The sequence below is a fragment of the Carassius gibelio genome, chromosome A22 (assembly GCF_023724105.1).
Source record: "Carassius gibelio isolate Cgi1373 ecotype wild population from Czech Republic chromosome A22, carGib1.2-hapl.c, whole genome shotgun sequence".
NCBI lineage: Eukaryota > Metazoa > Chordata > Actinopteri > Cypriniformes > Cyprinidae > Carassius > Carassius gibelio.
The window spans coordinates 10,427,834-10,447,104 of NC_068392.1; the positions used below are offsets into that span (position 1 = coordinate 10,427,834).

The 19,271-nt window shown below is 38.5% G+C and overlaps 1 protein-coding gene across 7 annotated transcripts in view; it reads right to left on the bottom strand.

The window, feature by feature from the left end:
* Window positions 1-3,030: 3,030 nt before the first annotated feature.
* LOC127943066 (CUGBP Elav-like family member 5) overlaps window positions 3,031-19,271 on the bottom strand; it is a 182,262-nt gene continuing 166,021 nt past the window's right edge. For 4 of the 7 annotated variants that reach the window (XM_052539197.1, XM_052539196.1, XM_052539195.1 and 1 more), the window contains exons 8-12: window positions 11,439-11,651; window positions 11,069-11,161; window positions 8,916-9,059; window positions 7,562-7,728; window positions 3,031-6,872 (exon numbers count right to left, since the gene is read on the bottom strand). In XM_052539197.1, coding sequence (XP_052395157.1) covers window positions 7,601-7,728; window positions 8,916-9,059; window positions 11,069-11,161; window positions 11,439-11,651 — 578 coding nt within the window. In that variant the 3' untranslated portion in view covers window positions 3,031-6,872; window positions 7,562-7,600. The remainder of the gene's footprint in view (window positions 6,873-7,561; window positions 7,729-8,915; window positions 9,060-11,068; window positions 11,162-11,438; window positions 11,652-19,271) is intronic. The other 3 variants (XM_052539198.1, XM_052539199.1, XM_052539194.1) reach the window with 1 other exon arrangement.

Below are 19,271 nucleotides of genomic sequence, written 5' to 3' on the forward strand. Positions count from 1 at the left end.
TTGCAGATGTACCTGTTCTATTTAGAAACATTTTAGGAAATAAGTTGCTTATGAAGGTTATAATACAGACTGAATGCTTCAATTGACCAATCAGAATCAAGTAATAAATTGACTGACACATTGCCAACCAATCAGAAGGCACGATTTCAACAGTTGAGCAGTAAAAGCATAAATAGTACAAAAGTCAACCTCCAGTATAAAGTTTTTGGCCATTTTTAGGTGATAGACTGAATATTGTTTTTATTTATTTTTTTGTACACACAAAAAACCGAGTTCTGACCGCTTAGCCATGAAAGCAGTTGACGTTTGCCCTTCACTTTCTCCAGCAGTGTTGTTTGTACGTCCTCGGGTGGCAACTGCTCTGATATGACGGGTGTCGCGTGACAGAGATTAAAATGTCGCCAGTTTTACCACATTCATCATGCTAAACTGAGCATTTTCCAACACTGCCCTTCTCTTGCACTTTGCAGCTCTCGGCACTCCGTCACTCTCAAGTTTACACTGTGTCCGATGTGAAGGGAAGAAAAAAGGCAAGTTCATCATGCTAAGAGCTGTCAGAAATCATCTTGTACATATAGCGCAGGCCTGTAGTTAACCTGCTGACAGATATATGCTTCCGTTACTCCAGTACAGCGCCTGGTTTTATAGCACTTTTTTATGCGTTTTGTCTCGCTACCGTCTTTCCGCGTTCCAGACGTTTGGAGCTATTATGCTCTTGGCCAACTCTGTTCTAGATATGTAGCCTATATAATGAGGTATATAAACAAATTTGTAAAAAAGGACAATCCGCTTTGTTCCTTGTTCACTTTGATCTAATAAACAAGGACAATTATTAGGGTTATGAATTGAAATAAGCCTCTAGACTGATTAATATTCACAGTGGAAATCTTAATTTGACATTAATAGGATATTTGGGAAGATAAATAGACAGCGTTGGACATCTCCAGGCGTTGATTGATAAATTGATAGATGGATGGCTCTATTTAAACAAATGCCTTTTTAATTAATTAATCAATTAGAAACCATATCCACAAGCAGTTATAGTTTTACTGGATACATTAAAGCTGTTAATTGATTTTTATTTGGCATACCTTGCATAAAATGCCAAGATTAAATGACGTATATTGCTAAGGGAGGTGCCTGAGGTGTTAAAAGACTTTGCAAACAGCAAATAAGAATTTGACCGACCCGCTCGATTCAGCCAATCAGAAAATTCGGCTTGGGTTTGGGGCGGGGCTTCATTTATGTATTGTTTGGGAAACCATTTAAATAATTTTCAGTGCCTTTCAAGTCAACACAGAATAAAACTGACCATGTTAATAACTTTTTTTCTCGTTGAAATTGTAGCTTCATCTGGAAATATCTTTTTACTCAAATAAAATTTGCTACATAGGCCTATGCAGTTCCATATTGATTTATTCCTTTTTTTTCTTTATTGCATTAGCAAGTTCTTAACTATTTTACTCTGTAGACAAAATCTAGCATTCGCACAGGTCATGTGTACACTCTCAGATCTACAAACCTGCATCTTTCATACGCAATGCGCTGCATTTAGGTTCCGCATTGTATATTCGTTAATAAGTCTTGCGCTATAGAACTTTTTAACGAATGGCCCCTCTACACCTCCAAGCCTGGAAATTAGGCATCTGTATCATAAATCTTGGAAAGTTATGATAATTTGCAATTCACTCCCTAATCAAATGCAATATTACCCTAATTTATTATCTTCCTGCGTGTGAGGCGCTCAGAGGCCGTGGAGATAAGAGTCTATCAGGAGGAGGATTGATTTTCATTAACAGATTGTAATAAAGATGAACTGCTCGGCCCGCACACTGACCAAGAGCCACACTTTATTATAATTGGGCCAATTTATTTCATGAGCCACTGCCTCCACTTTTTTCGGCTCTCCCCTTTCTTTTCTCCCTCGGTACAGGACACAAACAGGCTGGATATTGTGAACTGGTATTTGTTATCATATTATTTTAATCAATTATCATAATCATAAAACACTGGTTGGATGTGCTAATAGTTTTACTATTTACTGCAGTTAGATTTTCGATGCGTCACTTATAGCAACTAGACGTTTTGCACATTTAAAGAAAATAGATTATTTCCATGTTTCAAAATAAGGTGGGTAAAACCCAAAGAATTCCACTGAAGGACTCAAATTGGGGAATCCTTTTTTACATATGAGAACCATTCAGGACTAGCCGATTGTTTAGATAAATCCAACATATTCAGCATCAATTTCAGTGTCATGTTAAAAAAAGAGCACTTTGTACTTACCTTTTCACAGCACCACAGGTTTCATGCTCACTACAGTTAGTTAAGAACCAAAGACAAACGGACTTCATATTTAAATGTAAAATTTTATTGTAAAATTGAAAAAAAGAGAGAGAAAGAGAGAAGCCCATTAAGCGTTTCTTTTCGATGCATACATTTCTCTAAACATAACCAATAAATAGGCGATTCATCAACAGATTTTTGTCAGGAATAAATAAATAAATAAATAAACATGTTCATAAATTAACGGGCAAATCATTAGATGAGTAGGCATAACCGTAAAACAATGTAAGCAGCAAGTATTTGAAAAATGTCAACAGGATGCTTGGTTTCTCAGGCATTTATCTTAGACATATCTTCTCTGTCTCAAAAAAGAAAGAAAGAAAGAAAGAAAGAAAGAAAGAAAATTAATTAACAGGAACACTGTCCATTTCAGTTGTTCATGCCAGACCAATCGCATCGCAGAGATAGATGTTGCACCTCTTGTCTTCTTTTCTCAGAAAATATCAAACGAAAAAAAAAAAAAAACAAGAAAACCAAAAAACAACTGTAAACAGCATTGTCTCATCCAGGCTTTAAGAACAGTGCAGGGAGTGCCTGGCTCTCCCACTGCACATTTCACACAGCAAAATCAATACTCTTGATATATATTTCCTTACGCTTTGTGCTGAGAAAACCAAAACTTAAACATGATCTTTATAAAGCAAAAAAAAAAAAAAACCCACCCCACCCTGAAACCCACCCGCCCACCGACTACTTTCCCCATAGAATCTGAGAAATGTGCTGCTGTTCCCTAATATACAGATTTCATATCTATAATAAGCTACTTTCCTTAGCATACAAACCATAGTTAAAGAATCATATTGTTAATATGAGTAGTACCTTTATAACACTTTAACCCCCCCGAAAGTTTCCCACCTTTTCCCCCCTTGAGCATGCTCACAGATCAAAGTTCGGCATGAAGATCTTGAGGAACGAAACGTGAACGTGGTGTGAATGAGAAGAAAGCAAGTATGAAATGCTGGTGGTCTGGTTTCTTTAGAAATACCTGTTGTGCAAAACACTCCTCCCCACCCCGCCATTTCTGATGCAAATGCAATTTGTATTAACGCCGTCGATTCATCTTTCAACACAACACGTTTCATTTTATATGCTTTTCCAATCATTTTTTTTTTCTTCTCAAGCTGTAATGATATCATCCTTCAAACTTATTAAACTTCAGGCACTAGTTGCCATTTTTAATTTGTATTACACTTGCTTTTACATGTAGGCCCAATTTAATTTGATTTGAATAATTCACATCTGGCATGGAGAGATTCTGTGAGGAAGGCCTCCTGCAACATGAGGTTATTAGAGCGCCGATGCCCGAGGGCTTGCGTGTCTGTATATCACCACGTTCTGATATGTCACCACAGGACAGGAGAGAGAAGATGAAATGGAGAGAGTTCCCGCAGAAAAAGGCCATTAGAACCTGTGAATCGAATGCGATCCGTTTCAGCACGACCTGAGGCTTATAAAACAGCTGTTATATACGTGTGACGTTTATGTTTTTCGTCGAAACTTATTTCTGACGTCTGCAAGATTAAACATCCACAGTGGAAATCAAATGAGGTCAAAACATGTGCTTTTCTTTCCTATCTAGTGTAGATTCTAGAGCTCTGTTTTTTTTTTACTATTTCTGTTTATTTGTGCACTCTGGAGGACCTGAACTTCTTGTACTTAGATGTGTAGTTTTGGTATTTCTATGAAGGCGGTGTGGAATTGGCATGTTGGTAAATGGCAAAAGGAGTGTAACGGAAATGTAGATAGAACGTAAAGTTACAAGCTCAATTGGTAGAGCATTGCGATATCAAGCGCAAGGTTAGGGGTTCGATTCCCCGGTAAAAATTGATAGCCTGAATGCACTGTAAGTCGCTTTGGATAAAAGCGTCTGCTAAATGCATAAATGTAATTTAATTTAATTTAACGTAAAAACGTTTGAAAAACTTTCACCGCAAACAACCTGTTTCAAGAATACTGTCCGTTTAACAGTTAAAGACCCTGCGGAATCATTTGATGAGTTTTGTGTTGATGCATTTCCTCTTGAAACAGGAATCTGGTGCATGACAACTTATTTTAAATAACAAAAAGCCTTTATATTATAATACTGCCTACTCTTAGCATTGTGTCTAGATTTCCATTTAAAATATCTAAAAATAAATATTTGATGAGACATAATATACATATTAAAGATACAATTTCTGAAAACAGGTCTTCATCTATATATTTTTAAGATATTTTTAGCTGGAAAATAAGTAAAAAAGGACCAAGCATTTTGCTGTGTAGTTAATTGAAGGTACAGCAGTATTAGCAAAAGGGACTTTCTAACTCCAGAGCATCTGATTGGACAAAAATTGGTAGTGCATGATAAGTAAGTATTTTTTGGTCCGTTGCAAGTAAAGAAAAACATACTGCTTTAAAAACTAGTACACTCGTGTACACTAGAACTGACATCAAAGCTAACAAATGTCCACCAGCTCTTACTTCATTCCAGAGCTTTTGATTGGACAAAAATTTGTAGTCATTAATATTTAGTTCGATTTTACAAATAGCCTGTACATTTCAGATTGTGGTGTTGTTTTGTCAGCTAGCAAACTAAGCACCACAAAACTCCAATTTTGATTTGATTTCATGGGGTCTTTAAGATTCTTGTCAAGCGCTTTAGAGTGGTGTATATTTGCGACTTTTCTGAGAGCAAAGCAACAGCTGTGGTTACGTACACCAAAATGTCAGACTCGGTGGCTTTTTTTAATTGATGGATCAGTTTGCTCCAACTGTAACCCCCATGGCTGCTATTTGCAAGCTGTTCATGAGCTCTTTACAGGCTGCTCATTAGACCCTTGCAAACAGTTAGCGTCAAGCTAATCCATACCAGCCTGAGAAGCGTATTCTTAGAAATATGGGTTGATCTGCAGATCCCACGATTCGTCCCCCGGCGTTTTCTATATCTTAAACTCATCTTTTAAACTCAACTCATTTTATTTGATGCTAGGTCCCTGAAAAAAAATTCTGATGTGCTTCAGAAGTTGTAAGCAAAAACAAGTTTGTCCCTTTGGAAGGTCTGTAAAGAACCTCATTTTGTGGCTTGTGTAAGGGTTTATTAAGGCTTGGTATCTTTGTAACTGCTTAGCTTACTTACCAATGTGCTTTGTCAGTTGATATTCAGCATTTGGCACAACTGTTAGATGAGTATGTTCTTGAAAGATGAATAAAATGGATGATATGAAAATGGTTAATGGTAAAGTTGAGCGTTACTTCGCGCTGCATGATCGTAGACCTGATGAATCAAACTAGAACCGCTTCAGTTGAAAAAGTGCACAAATAAATAAATAAATAAATCCCCGTCAAGCGTTAACTGTGTTTTCTGTGAATTATAGCTGTTATATTGCGGATAGTTTGAAGCCACAGGTACTTATTCTGCTTGATAAGTAAAGCTTTCATCGGATAAATATGGTTGTTTATGTGTACTGAATAACTGCCCAAGGCTTCACTAAACCAGCATCGCTTCGCACATGCATATATAGTAATACTTAGCATTTGTTCTTTGGAATGTGGGCCTATTTTTGACATCCAAGGAACCTCAGAGCAAAAAAAAAAATAAATAAATAAATAAACAATGGAAGATGGACAGCCCCCCCCCCCCTCTTTTTTTTCTTCATGGATAAAAATGGCTGAACATGCTCCTAACAATCTCTAATCCACATATTCTACTCCATTAAAATAGTATAGCTTTTAAAATACTGTTTTTTCTTCTCCTTTTTTTTCTATTTTGTTTAAATATTCTGAAACCCAGTAGCTATAAATGTAAAAGGAAAAGAACTCAAAATCCCTTTCCTCTTCCGACCTGAAGCAAATATTTATGCTTTTTTTATGCTCTTTTCTTTAAACTTATGTTGTTAGTAGTAGTTTGCAGTATTAGTATTGTTATTAATACCATATATTTCTGTTGAGGAATAAAAATGTTTGGTCCTTTGGTCCCTTTGGGGTGAAAGATTTATCAGTTTCACTGAAGGCATGGAAGCCTCTGTGAACACAGAAAGTCCTGCGTTTGCTGAAAGACGACGACAGAAGAAAAGGTAAGAGGAAAAGAGAAAGAAAGTCCACTAGCGGGACAAGAAGAGCTTCTTTTTTTCCACTGCATTTTTCCTCGGTGTTCAAGTTTAACCCTCATTTGTCCAGTGTAATAAAAGCCATAAGCGCCTCTTCCTTTAAATAGCATATGTGTGTATAATATGTATACAGAAATTGAAGTTGTTCTCACTCGTTTTTTTCTTTTTTCTTTTTGTTTGTTGCTTGACTGATGGTGCTTTGCCCAGAGAGAGACAGGTCATGTCGAGTTCTCTGTCTTTAGAGAGATCTTCCACTTGTCTTTCGTGCACTGTGCCGAGTGTGGTTTGTCCACGGGTGCCGGTTCACCTGCAACCCCTCTTCTGTACCGAACATCTTCCGAAAATAAACACCGAAATGTCTTCAAAAAAATCCCTTCATGTTGTTCTTGTTTGTTTTGAAAGAAAAAGTTAAATTCCTTTTGAGATTTCACTCTTCTAATCCTGTAAAAGAAAATGAAACAACAAATAATATCATATAAAAGTTATTTACAATTAAATTATATACTGTAAATTAATATAAAACAATTATTACAATTGTATTTGATATATCAAATAAAATGTTTATTGAAGTACTATAACACATACAACAATACAATAATAATATCTAAAACAATCCATTTAAATTAATATTAAATATATTGAATATTTATTTTCTATCACAAAATATACTAATAATATATTGAATTAGTTTTTATGAATATCAGTTTTATATATATAGTTATTATGAAGAAAAATAACAATAAGAATAAAATAAATAATGCATTTAAATGTATTTTATGAATATTAAATATATTAAATATTTATTTTCTATCAAAAATATTTACTAATAATATGCTGAAATGTATTTTTATGAATATCAGTAATTTTATATATATTTTATATAAATATATATATAACTAAGAATGAAATAAATAATGCATTTAAATTATTTTTATGAATATTAAATATATTGAATTTTAAATTTAGATTAAATGTATTTAATAATAAAAGCATAAATACTTGTAAATGTTTTACTATAAATACTACATATTTTGAATATTTAATAAATGAAAGAAACAATTCTCAAGTTTTTAGGTTAATTGTCTTGTGTCTTGTTGTTAAAAATCGTGTCTGTTGTCCAAAAGTGCTACCTGTGCGGTTGCTGAGAGCCGTGTGTGGGTCGGGCCCTGTCAGTACGGGCGGCTCGCATCCTTTGGCCGTTTTAACTGCACTTTCAACCTCTTCATGCCGATCTGAAAGCCGTTCATGGACTGGATAGCGGCCTGTGCACTTGCTGGGTTGTCGAAGCTCACAAAGCCTGCAAGAGAGCACGAGAACAGACGTGAACCAAGTCCTCCGGGTACTAAAATTGATTACATGGCTTCATATTAAAGCAAGGTGTCCAACAAGTCAAAAATGGCTCTTTTATGAACTTATTTCCACTTCGATCTCTGGAAAATCACCATATATGCATCCGTGCGGGCTACTTTTGAGCATATATAAGCCACTGGTGGTATAGAACAGGGACAAATCGCTCCACAGGACTCCCACAGCATGCAAACCACATTCATGCATGACAACCCCAGCTTCCTGTCCAAACCCATAGGCTTTTAAAAGCCAGCGACCAAAAAACTCAAATATAGTGAGGATGCACTTTCGCCAGCATTGCGAGTGTCATCAGGAACCGGCAGTGAACTGTGAAAAACAGCGGGCGCTTTCATCGGCTATCAACCACCTGGGAGCAGAGTGGCCTTGGCGCCTAACCGTCCCTGGAACTAACCCCCATTTCAAGGCTTGTATCTACAAGACGAGAGGGTCCGCATGAAGGTGACGTGGGGGATAAAGCCACAAGGCTGCTTAAGCGAATCTATATGTATGTCAGTGCTCCCAGCCAAATCCCATCGGCCCATCTCAAGTCGCGGCCCCCACCGCAGATTAATTACTCTTCCGAGCGCCTGTTACCCAGACCTGACATTATGCAGTAAATGCATAGTGTATAAGTCAATACCGCAAATAGGCCCTACTTCACAAATGTATATCTTATTAACCTCCTCCAGGAGACTGGAGATGCTATTAATTGAGGCTTGGGAAATGTCTCCCCCTGGAGCGGGAACAGATGTTGATCCATAATGGGCCTTTTTGCTTCACTTAGGACTTTTTTTTTCTGGCTCAGGGGTTTTTAAAAGGCAGCGCTCCGGTTCGTGGCTTGACACAGAATACAGAATGGAGTTCACATTGTGAAACGGACAGAGATCGATTGTAGGTTGTTTTGGGGTGGGCTGTAATTCACTTACTCAATACTTGTTCTACAGTTATCCACATTTATCATGTTGCAATCCAATATTTTTACTTTTTTGTGACTTTTTACTGATATTTAAGTTTAAAACTGATGCTGGAATCAGGCTAATTTAGGTTAATTGGCTGCTAATTAGCTATTTTGAGATCACTGTCATCTAGTACTGTTACCAAAACGTCTAAATTAATATGCATGCTGATTTGTCTCACCAAAACATTTGCTCTGGTTGGTGGCTCTGTCCATGAAGACCTTGGAGGAGATGACTGTACCAAATGGAAGGAACATCTGCATGAGCTCGTTGTCGCCAAATTCCTGCGGTAGATGGTAGATGAAGAGGTTGCAGCCCTCTGGTCCTGCAACACAAATACGTCGTTATTCAATATAATTATATTTAAATAATATGTTTAACTTCATGCCTTGGTGCCCCTTAGTTTTAGAATGCAATGTTGTTACAAGTTCTTTTTATCATAATGCTAACACGTGCTTAAAAAAATTGCCTAACATTTAGAGAAATGAAAGAAACACTTTACTTATAACAAATATTTTACGGCGTAAAAAGAGTTACAGGGATAATTTACCCAAAAATTTAAATGTACGCATCCTCAGGCAATCCAAGATGTAGATGAGTTTGTTTAGGCCCAATCCCAATTCTACCCCTAAGCCTTTCCTGTTTACCCTACCCCCTCCGTTTCGTGCATTCACGTGAAGGGGTAGGGGTGTCTCGATTCTCTTTTGGTTGGAGGGGAAAAGGTAAGGGGAAGGGCCAGATAGCCCTTCAAACTAAGATTTTTTGGGACCACACTTCAAACGAAGAGGTATGAATTATCTCGGAAACATGGCTGCCACAGCGAACAAAAAGACACATAAATGTAAGCTTTTTTGGCATAAATAAAGATTTTAACGAAAAAGTAATCATTTGTTTTATGTTACATTCAATTTGTGAGTTCATATTAACGGTCATGTTACTCAAAGACATGTTTGCAAAAAATCGCGAATATTTGCTAACGTCATATCATTAAAGACTGCGTGATGGTGCCACAGCATATGTCTGATCAGGGCTATAACTGTCATAGACAATTATTAGAATATTGAATATTATTAATTAGAAATTGCTAAACCATGTTCTCAAATATTTCCTATTCGAGAGAGAGAGAGAGAGAGAGAGAGAATTGGAAGTTGCGTGTTTTCGCGTCTGTGCATTTATCTTTTTAGAGTGAGTTTACTTAAAACCAGCGATTGTATTCTCTCGAAGCTGGAAAATATAATGTAGCGATTCAGTATTTAAACTGTATTTAATAAAAGTCGTGGGGCAGCGTTGACCAGTTTATTTTCTCCTGGATGTGTGAGCTGCGTGATTTCTAATATGTGTGTCTGCAGCTCATTAATACAGAACGATAATTAAAGGCTCTAATGCACACCAGCACACCAGTATATGTGTGTATTGTAAGAGCTAGACGACGAATGATGGCGTGTGACGGCATAGTAGTGGTGTCCCAATCCTTAGGGGAATATTTTCTCAGGGGAATATATAAAAAAGGAATTGGGATTGGGCCTTAATAAACTGATTTGGAGAAGTTTAGCAACTTTCTCGTCAGTTGATCTGTCAGAATATCCAATAGTCTAAACAGCTGATAGAAACATCACAATAATCCACATGACTCCAGTCTATCAATTAACGTCTTGTGAAATAAAAAGCTGTGTGTTTGTAAGGTGAAAAAAAAAGAAATGTTAATTTTAAGCCATCACTTCTGGTCAAAATATGAGTCAATAATATATGAGAAACGATGCCTCCAGTGGAAATGTCCGTTCCCTGTTGTCCTCTTAAGTCAGAAATCAACTTGTTTAGAACTGTTCTGAATTGTTTTTGCTTGTCTGTGGATATTTCTCTCCTGATTCACACAAGGTGACATTTTCACAGAAGAAAGCAATATTATGCATAGAGGACTCGTATTTAAGCCGGAAGCAATATTTATGTTAAAATGCCTTGATGGATTTATTTCTTACAAACACTTTTCAGTTTCTTGATACGTTAATTTATCGACGGAAGTGGTGTGGATTATTGTGATGTTTTTATCAGCTGTTTGGACTCTCATTCTGATGGCACCAATTCACTAGAGAGCATCCATTGGTGAGCCAGTGATGTAATGCTACATTTCTCCAAATCTGTTCCAACAAAGAAACAAACATTTCTGCATCTTGGATGCCCTGCGGGTGCATAAATCAGCAAATTTTCATTTATTTGACTGAACTATAACTTTAATGGAAGATGCTATTTGCAATTATTTCAGCATAATGAACTATTCACTCATCATCATGCACGTAGTATTGATCCTTATGCCAAAACAAATGAAAAATCTCTCACCCTCACCTTCTCTCTGCTGCTGCTGTTGAATGACTTGTGGTGGCTGTGGCAGGCTTTGGCCGATAGGGGTCAGTGTGGTCGCTGGGTAGATGGCTGTGCGTGCAAAGAGAAATTTGTGTGATAACAGCTTGGATTTATGCGATACAGCATTGAACAAGGGTACTCAAAAAAAAAGAAGAAGAAAATACAAACTGGCACACGGTTGGTCAAAAACAGCCATCCAATTTTAAGTAAGCAGCACAAAAGTTTCAATGGTTTATATGTATATATATATATATATATATATATATATATATATATATATATATATATATATATATATATATATATATATATATATATATATAGGAGGCGGATTGAGGTAATGAACCTGTATATTGCTGCACCCCTGTGAAGGCCTGTTGTAGGGTGTCTGCAGCCGTGGGGCTTTGGGTAGAATAAGGGGGCAGTCCGTTGGTGTACATGGCCTCGACCGTAGGGTGTCCGTTAGGCTGGTGAGGGATGCTGGTAAAGCCGTTGACGATAGGAGTGACAATGCTGGGGACGGCTGATGTGGTGATGTTGGCAGGCGGTGAGCTGAGGCCTGCCGAGCCAGGAAAACAAACACAGACAGCACATTGTACATTGGGACAGTTTCCAAAAACAAAGTGTGCAAAAAGTCTGCAATTTCATATCAGAGCATAGAACATGTATATGCTTACATATAAAGAGAATGCTGTTGATAACTAGCTAAAATCTATCTATCTATCTGTCTATCTACTAGAAAAATGTTTTGTGAACATCTGTAAGTGAATCGTTTAATTGGCCCTTGCTAGCATAAGTCGTTGTTCGATCCCAAGCCTTGATCATTTCTGAGCCGCGGCTGTTCATCGGTACAAACTAGAAAACGGTTCCCATAGGATACCTTTTCAATCTATACCCATGAAAACAATGCTGGACATAGAGGCCGGTCGTCATGGAAACCCCCAGCATGCCTCAATTACAATGTGGCAAAAGACCATATAGAAAAGTCTTTTTAGAATCATGACTGAGCCGATGGATTCAAACCGGCTACAGTGCTGTCTGCCCAGCGGAACCAGGCTCGTATCGAACCTAAAGGTTCCCAAAACTTGCACTCAAGCCTCGCACTGCTGTAACCTGGGGGAATTCCAGTGGGCCAAACTCTCGTTTGTGCTATTTCCTGTTCCTAAGCATTTTCGCGATTGTTTGCTTCCCACGCGGAACATTGATGAATTAGTTAAAGCCTGTGTCCCATTCTTCTCAGAGCCCAGGAGACCGGGTGCGTTCGGGGATGTCCGACAGGCAGCCTCAGCCGAACCGACCACACGTGCGGGGCCGAGCGACAGCTGCATGCTGTTCTAATGTTGAGAATCTATCATTGTGATGTGATTCCACCATACTGCTTTTCCATCGTTCTCTACAATAAACATTAGGGGTGTAACAGTTCACAAAATTCACGGTTCGGTTCGATATGATACACTGATGTCACGGTTCGGTATGGTACGGTACAGTACGTTTTAGATAAAGCAAAATGTAAAAACATCTCAACTTTTCAGAATGCCGCAAGTGCATCGCGGGTCATGTGACAAGAACTAACCAATCAGCTTCATCCTTTCCCATAACAACGTTGAAAGCTCAGCCAAAATGAAGGAACAGCTGATCATAGTTGTATATGGATTGCAATTTTGAAATAAATTTAGTAGCAGAGCTAGCCTACTGCAAGCGATTTTTAGAGCTGCAAATCCATTTATCCTTTGCTGAAATTTCCGCGTCTTCATGGAGAGAGTACGTCATTGTAGCTTAGCAAAGGCAGACGCCTCAGGGGCGCTTCTGCCCGAACGCTTTGGAAAGGAGGCGAAAGATGCGCCTAGCGTTTTCCACACATTTTTAGCCGCGATGTGAGTGGCCCCTAAGGCGCTCGCTCACTCAGCACACGCAGAAGGCTCGTTGCAAAATGTCTAATGCATTTAACAGACCAGAAATAGAAGATCCTCCGATAACCAACAGGTCTGGTGTTTGGGTGCTCTTTGGATTCCCTGTAAGCTATAATGGTGATGATAGAATGAATGGTAAATAGTAAGGTCTCATACGGCTCCCACGGCTATAATGTAAATGTAACGTAAATGAAGCCTACCAATCGCCGCGGTGATGTCTTTTGCCCTGTTTGAGTCCGTCGGAAATGTCTGTCTAAATGCTGTGGGCATAGTTTGTTGCGTGTATGTTTCTCCTTTTTTCGTCTTTTCCCAGATTCTGACACACTAAGGTGATGTCGCCGTAAATGAGTTGACATGTTTCAAGTATTCCCGCTTACAGGGAATCCAAAGTGCACCCAAACACCAGGCTACCTGGTTGAACGCATCATTATATTTCACTTTTTTTTTTTTTCAAATATAATTAATTAGTCCAACGAACCGTTCGATACATAATGCGTACCGCGTACCAAACCAAAAGCCTCGTACCGAACGGTTCAATACGAATACGCGTATCGTTACACCCCTAATAAACATGCATTAAAGTGAAGTAAAGTAACATGACATGTAGCAAAGTATGGTGTCCCATGCTCAGAATTTGTTCTCTGCATTTTTCCTATCCAAGTGCACACACACACAGCAGTTAGCAGAGAGCAGTGAACACACACACACACACGGAGCAGTGGGCAGCCATATTGCAGCAGTGCCCAGGGAGCAGTTGGGGGTTTGGTGCCTTGCTCAAGGGATCATCTCCGTCATGGTACTGAGGGTGGAAGAGAGGGCTGGCCATTCACCCCACGACCTTTGGGTCACAAGTTCGACTCTCTAACCATTAGGCCACAACTGCCCATGGACATGTCACTGCATTCGAGTTTTGCGCATGGAGGGCGTTCTAAAAACCCAACTCTCTAGTAAAATGATCTAGACATTTTTCACTTCACGTGAAAATAGTCCCCAGCAACTCTGTTATTGCTGCAACTACACAAACTAGCTGGAAACTATTTTTAGGTGCGGAGTAATATCACTGAGCCTGCTGCACCCATTATATGGCAGCAAAGTTCCTTGATTATTACGCCGGAATGAGAGTATAGTTTCTAGCCATATTGGCATAGAAAATTGCAACTTGAAATTTTCCGTTATTCTTAGTACACGATGTAACTACAGAAGAGTCAAGTTTTAAATAGGAAAAATATAAAAACTCTTTGGTCTTTTTTGAACAAGATGCTAACAGTCTAATCTGATTCAATGATCTATGCTAAGCTAAGCTAAAAGTGTCGGCTGAATGGATTCGAAAACGGTAAAACTCAACTGTATATCAAAAAGTGTAGTGTTCCTTTAAGAGTTTTGTTTTTTGTAAACTGCTGTCGTGTTAACATACCCTTGTTACTCATTAATGTAACTTGTTTTGATGAACAAATGGCTTTGTGACTTGATTTCAATAGGATTTGATGTTAGTGTGTTGCTAAGATAACAATGGAATTAAATGTGATTTAGCCGTTTTTAATGTTTCGTTTTGGTACTGAATGAAATATATAAGTTCAACAAGTCATCAATAAAATGTTTTCCTTATGTTGGGAGAATGGTCCAATAACGTTCCTCTACCATCTTTATTCCAAAATCTTTCTACCCTGCTATAAGTCATGCTGTTTTCATAGACAAATAATGCACTTCACGTAAAACTCTCGTCACTTCATTTCAGTAGATCTTGATTTCATCATGTTGCCAAGCTAATGATCAGTCTGTCAGGCATAAATTTGAGACGCCTGCCTTAAATGAGGCAATGCCTATAAAAAGATGACAAAAATAATTTATCAGCAGTTTCTTGAACTGGATAAAATACTAATTATACGCATATCGCTGACATGACTCTATGTCCAAGACTTTGGATTTATCTTTTCTCTGGTCATTGCATGGAAATCTGCTGTTACATTCTATATAAAAATTTACATAATGACTAGGTTTAACAGCTAATCTTCATAAATCTTAAAAACCATGTTGTGAAAATAAAGCAATATGTCTATAAGTTTACTATGGCTTGCAGTGGTCCCATACTGACATATGCCATGCAGTTCACATCAGAAGAATCAATAGATGGTTATTAGTGTAAATCCAAGTGTGCACTGTTTCATCCTTCCCTTTGTGGTTCTGTGTGGTCCATATCACAGAAATATGTTTCAGACGGAGTCTATTTTGGCATCCACTTCCAAAAGTCCAGAATGAATCCATCTGTTATTAAACAAATCTTTTATCTGTCAACCCTGTTAGTATGTTGAGCACTACGAGATGTCGAGGATTTTGCAAATACTGTTATTTCAAGAGGGAAGTGTAATTGGATTTACATTACTGCAATCTGCCCTCTGTGCATCATGGTGATTTGCACCCAATGGTGACTACAATGAGGAACCGCTTACCATATGCACCAAAAGGATTTATTATGCAAATTATACACTGAAATCAACAAGGAGCACTGGAACTGTATCGGTTGGCACTGCAGCCCAACCAATCACAATGACTAACTCCCATTACATCCATATTTTAATGCAGAGCCTGGCTTATGTTTATTTACACTTGAATTCATAAAGAGGTTTGCAATGGAATTATGTAAAGCAATGAGATTCTTTATGCTAGTCCACAAATGCACAGCTATGAATACTTTTATGACAAAATTTGGTTATACTAAATTGTCCATCTGGCCACTACACATTTGATCACAATTCACTCTTAATGCTAATTCAGTAATTTTTCACTCATTTTCAGGTCTTTCCAAACCTGTATGACTGACTTTCTTCCATCAAACACAACATCATGGAGCTTCTATGGTCATTTGTGGAGCTGCAGTCCTCATTCACTTGCAAAGGTTCAGAATAACAAGGTAAAATATGACAGAAATGTAAGTTTTGAACAAACTATTCCTTTAATCACAGAGACCAACTTTAGACACTCTAACGCTATATGTCATAGCAATACGTCTGGCATGAAATAATTTACTATCTCCCAGCATGCCACAAAACACAATTTCTGCCTGCTGACACCACTTGGGACTGTTTTGCAAGTTTGGAGACAGAAAAACGGCACCACACCAGAAGAAATGTAAATCAGTGTGAATATGAGACTATTTTGTGTTTGAAATGCAACAGCAGGTCTTAGCGTTCAAACATTTTTAAAGTTATTATATCAGTAAATGACAGATAAATGGCTCCAGATGATCTTTAGTGCAGTCTAATGAAACTTTCAACAGCATTTTAATATCTTAAACAGACGTCAATGCAGCTCTAGCCCTCTAAATATGCATTATCAAGTACTTAACAAAACATAATATCCATAAACACCATGATTTTTTACAACCAGTGATTTCCTAAAACAGAAAAACAGCATCTCTGAGGGCACTGGCATGCGACACAACTTGTGCGTACGAGAGCAATCTCTATTTTTCAGCCCCGTGAGACCGAGAACAAAGTCAATGGGTTTTATGACCCTGACGGCACACAAGGTGAACTCAACCGTCCCCATCATGTTCCGCGCCTCCTGGATGGCTCGCAAATGCTGCGCCTGACACCTCATTAACTTCATCCGGTGCTTGAAACACAACAGAAACATCCAACATATGCAGCCTCTCATCTGTCTGTGGCACATCTCCATTTAAACAGGAAAAGAGCAGGACGGTGGCTTTGCAAAACCTATCAAGTCTGTGTCAGGGTATGAACTTTAGGGCAGAGACGAATAACGCAACAAGCCTGGCTGCACAGTTTCAAGCCATTTAATCCCGCCGCTGACTATTAGACTGCCATGCCGTTGACTTTGATCTGTTTGTAGCTCAAGAGCTTGCACCTGCTATACATTACTCTTATAAAAAAGAAATAAAATAGTGGTAAACATCACCATGCATCATGGTATCGATACATCCTCTAATAGAGGGCGCCATCTGGCTGAGAGTGCATGCACCATCGCGCTTAAGTACTTTACATCTGTTAATAGAGGGCCGTGCCATTGTTTTCAGCAAGCACTCTTAACCCCTCTGTTGCTCTCCCAAACGCTGAGTGCACCGCAGAATGTGGATGCCTCTGGATGATGACGTCCAGGTTTCCTAGGTTACTCCTGATGATGAAACCACACATAACAGTACATGCTGTTGCACTAGTGTGGCATTAAATCTTCTTAGCTGTAAGTAAGTTTACTATCTGTTATTTTCTTTTTTCTTTTTCGGACAGAGTGCCATGGTAATGCTTTATTTCTGAAATCCTTGGGAGACGAGGTAAATAACATGTTTATGAATATGCAAGTCATTTACCGTGGTATTCAGTGGGTATGGCAAATTATCAGATGTTGTCTATTTTGTAATCCAATTTTGCCCATCCTTTCTCTGTTGCTCCACTTAAGCACAATGAGATGTTCAGCTATTACTCTGGAACCTCACGTTATTTCTAACGCTAGGGATATTTGGCTTTAATAATACTCTGCGCTTGTGCATTAACTAAAAGATGGAGATCTGAAAGCAGCCTCAGATGATGTGACAGCTGTTCTGCCGTTCAACTGTGGTCTTGCCAGATGTCTTCAAATTGCAGCCCAATTCCCTAAAAAACACTTTATGATGAATTGAAGATAGAAGGCTTTTTTTTTTCCCGTCACAATTAGGTTACCATCTAAAAACACAGAAATTGAAATATTTTTCTGAAAACATTAGCACTTAATATCCAATCAGATTCCAGTATCCCTCTTATTTTTCCCATAAGAGCATAACATGGTTCCACAATGCTCTACACACACGTCATAACCAATAAGAATATGTGTGTGTGTGTGTGTACGCGCGCACAGGCAGATGTATTGAATAAACCAGAGGTGCTGTGCCTCCCAGGGAGATGCAAATGATAGAATGAACTAGAAATAAAAAATAGAAAAAAGTATGAATATCTTATTTATTGTAGTCCTCTGAATATTTTTAACGCCATCCGTTCTACCTTGCCCAGGATTAATAATGCAACAGATTCCAATAGGTTCAATAATGGAAGGCAATCAGTAGAGCAGAGCTCACCCGCGCACAAAGGAGCGTGTCCAACGCTGTGCATATTTCAGCACCTCCCGCGTCCACAGGAGATCCGCGCAGCTCCGCCAGTCTCTTTCAATTAAGTCAGTGTAAGAGAGGCCGATATTCACCCCAGCAGCTGCACTGCATGTTAATATGACACTGATCCCAGTCAAAGAGGATAAAACGCAAACATATGAGCGCGGTTGTTTTACACAGAGATGGATCATTTTTGCACGTCCAAAAAAAAAAGGAAAAAAAAAACAAAAACTTAGCACCAGTACAATATGTTATTACATATATAAAATGCCATGCTTTTATAGATCTTTGCCATGGTCACACTATGAGTTGTGACATTTACCATGGCAATATTGTGGTTTCATGAACAATTACCATGGTGTATCTACGGTTTAATGAAAATTTACTATGTGTTGTGACTGCTAATACAATGGGTGCTGCTAAAACAAACATGCGGTGAGTGATGGATGATCCCGGGTGGAAAAAAGTGTATGTTTTGCATTGTCTTGACAAAACATTTGACTAACCGTCCTGTCTGTCTGCCTTAATATTTGAAGTAGCAAGTAAGTACATTTGCATGTAATGCCACACATGGATAACCTCAGCCTCAAAGAAGAGGAATGTGGCTTGACAGCTCTGGAGCTTTAATTGGATGAGGCTTTTATAGGACTGGATGGCGGCTTGTAAAAGATGGAACCGTATTAAATCTATACTGTATGTGATGCCAGGGGGGCGTCTTCTTGTTCCAGCCCCTCAGGTAATCAAGCTTGTGTTTTAACTTTGCATAAGAACACAAATGTTTTGTCATTCTACGGTAAGTCAATTAGCCAGGAAACTAAAAATGTGCTTTGAAATGAGCCGGCCAGTTCGCTGCAAGTTACTCAATGACAAATGATATTGTCCGGTGTCGTGGTGTATAGTGTAAATTGGTACAGCAGTGCTGTTGACAAAAGAGGAATGAGCTTTGTTAAAGCTGAGCATGATTCACTCGATGGCATGTTTTCAGAAGGGGTTGGAAAAGTGCAATACCGCTGCATAAGCAAATGCTGTAAGGTGGCCATTATCCAAAAAGATCTCCTGTTTGTTTAGATTGTGTGATAACGGGGGGGTTGGGAATGACAATCAGACCAATCGTGTCCTGATTATCAAAGCTGCATGAGGATGCAATTTTGTCATGCCATTTAGGAAATGTCAG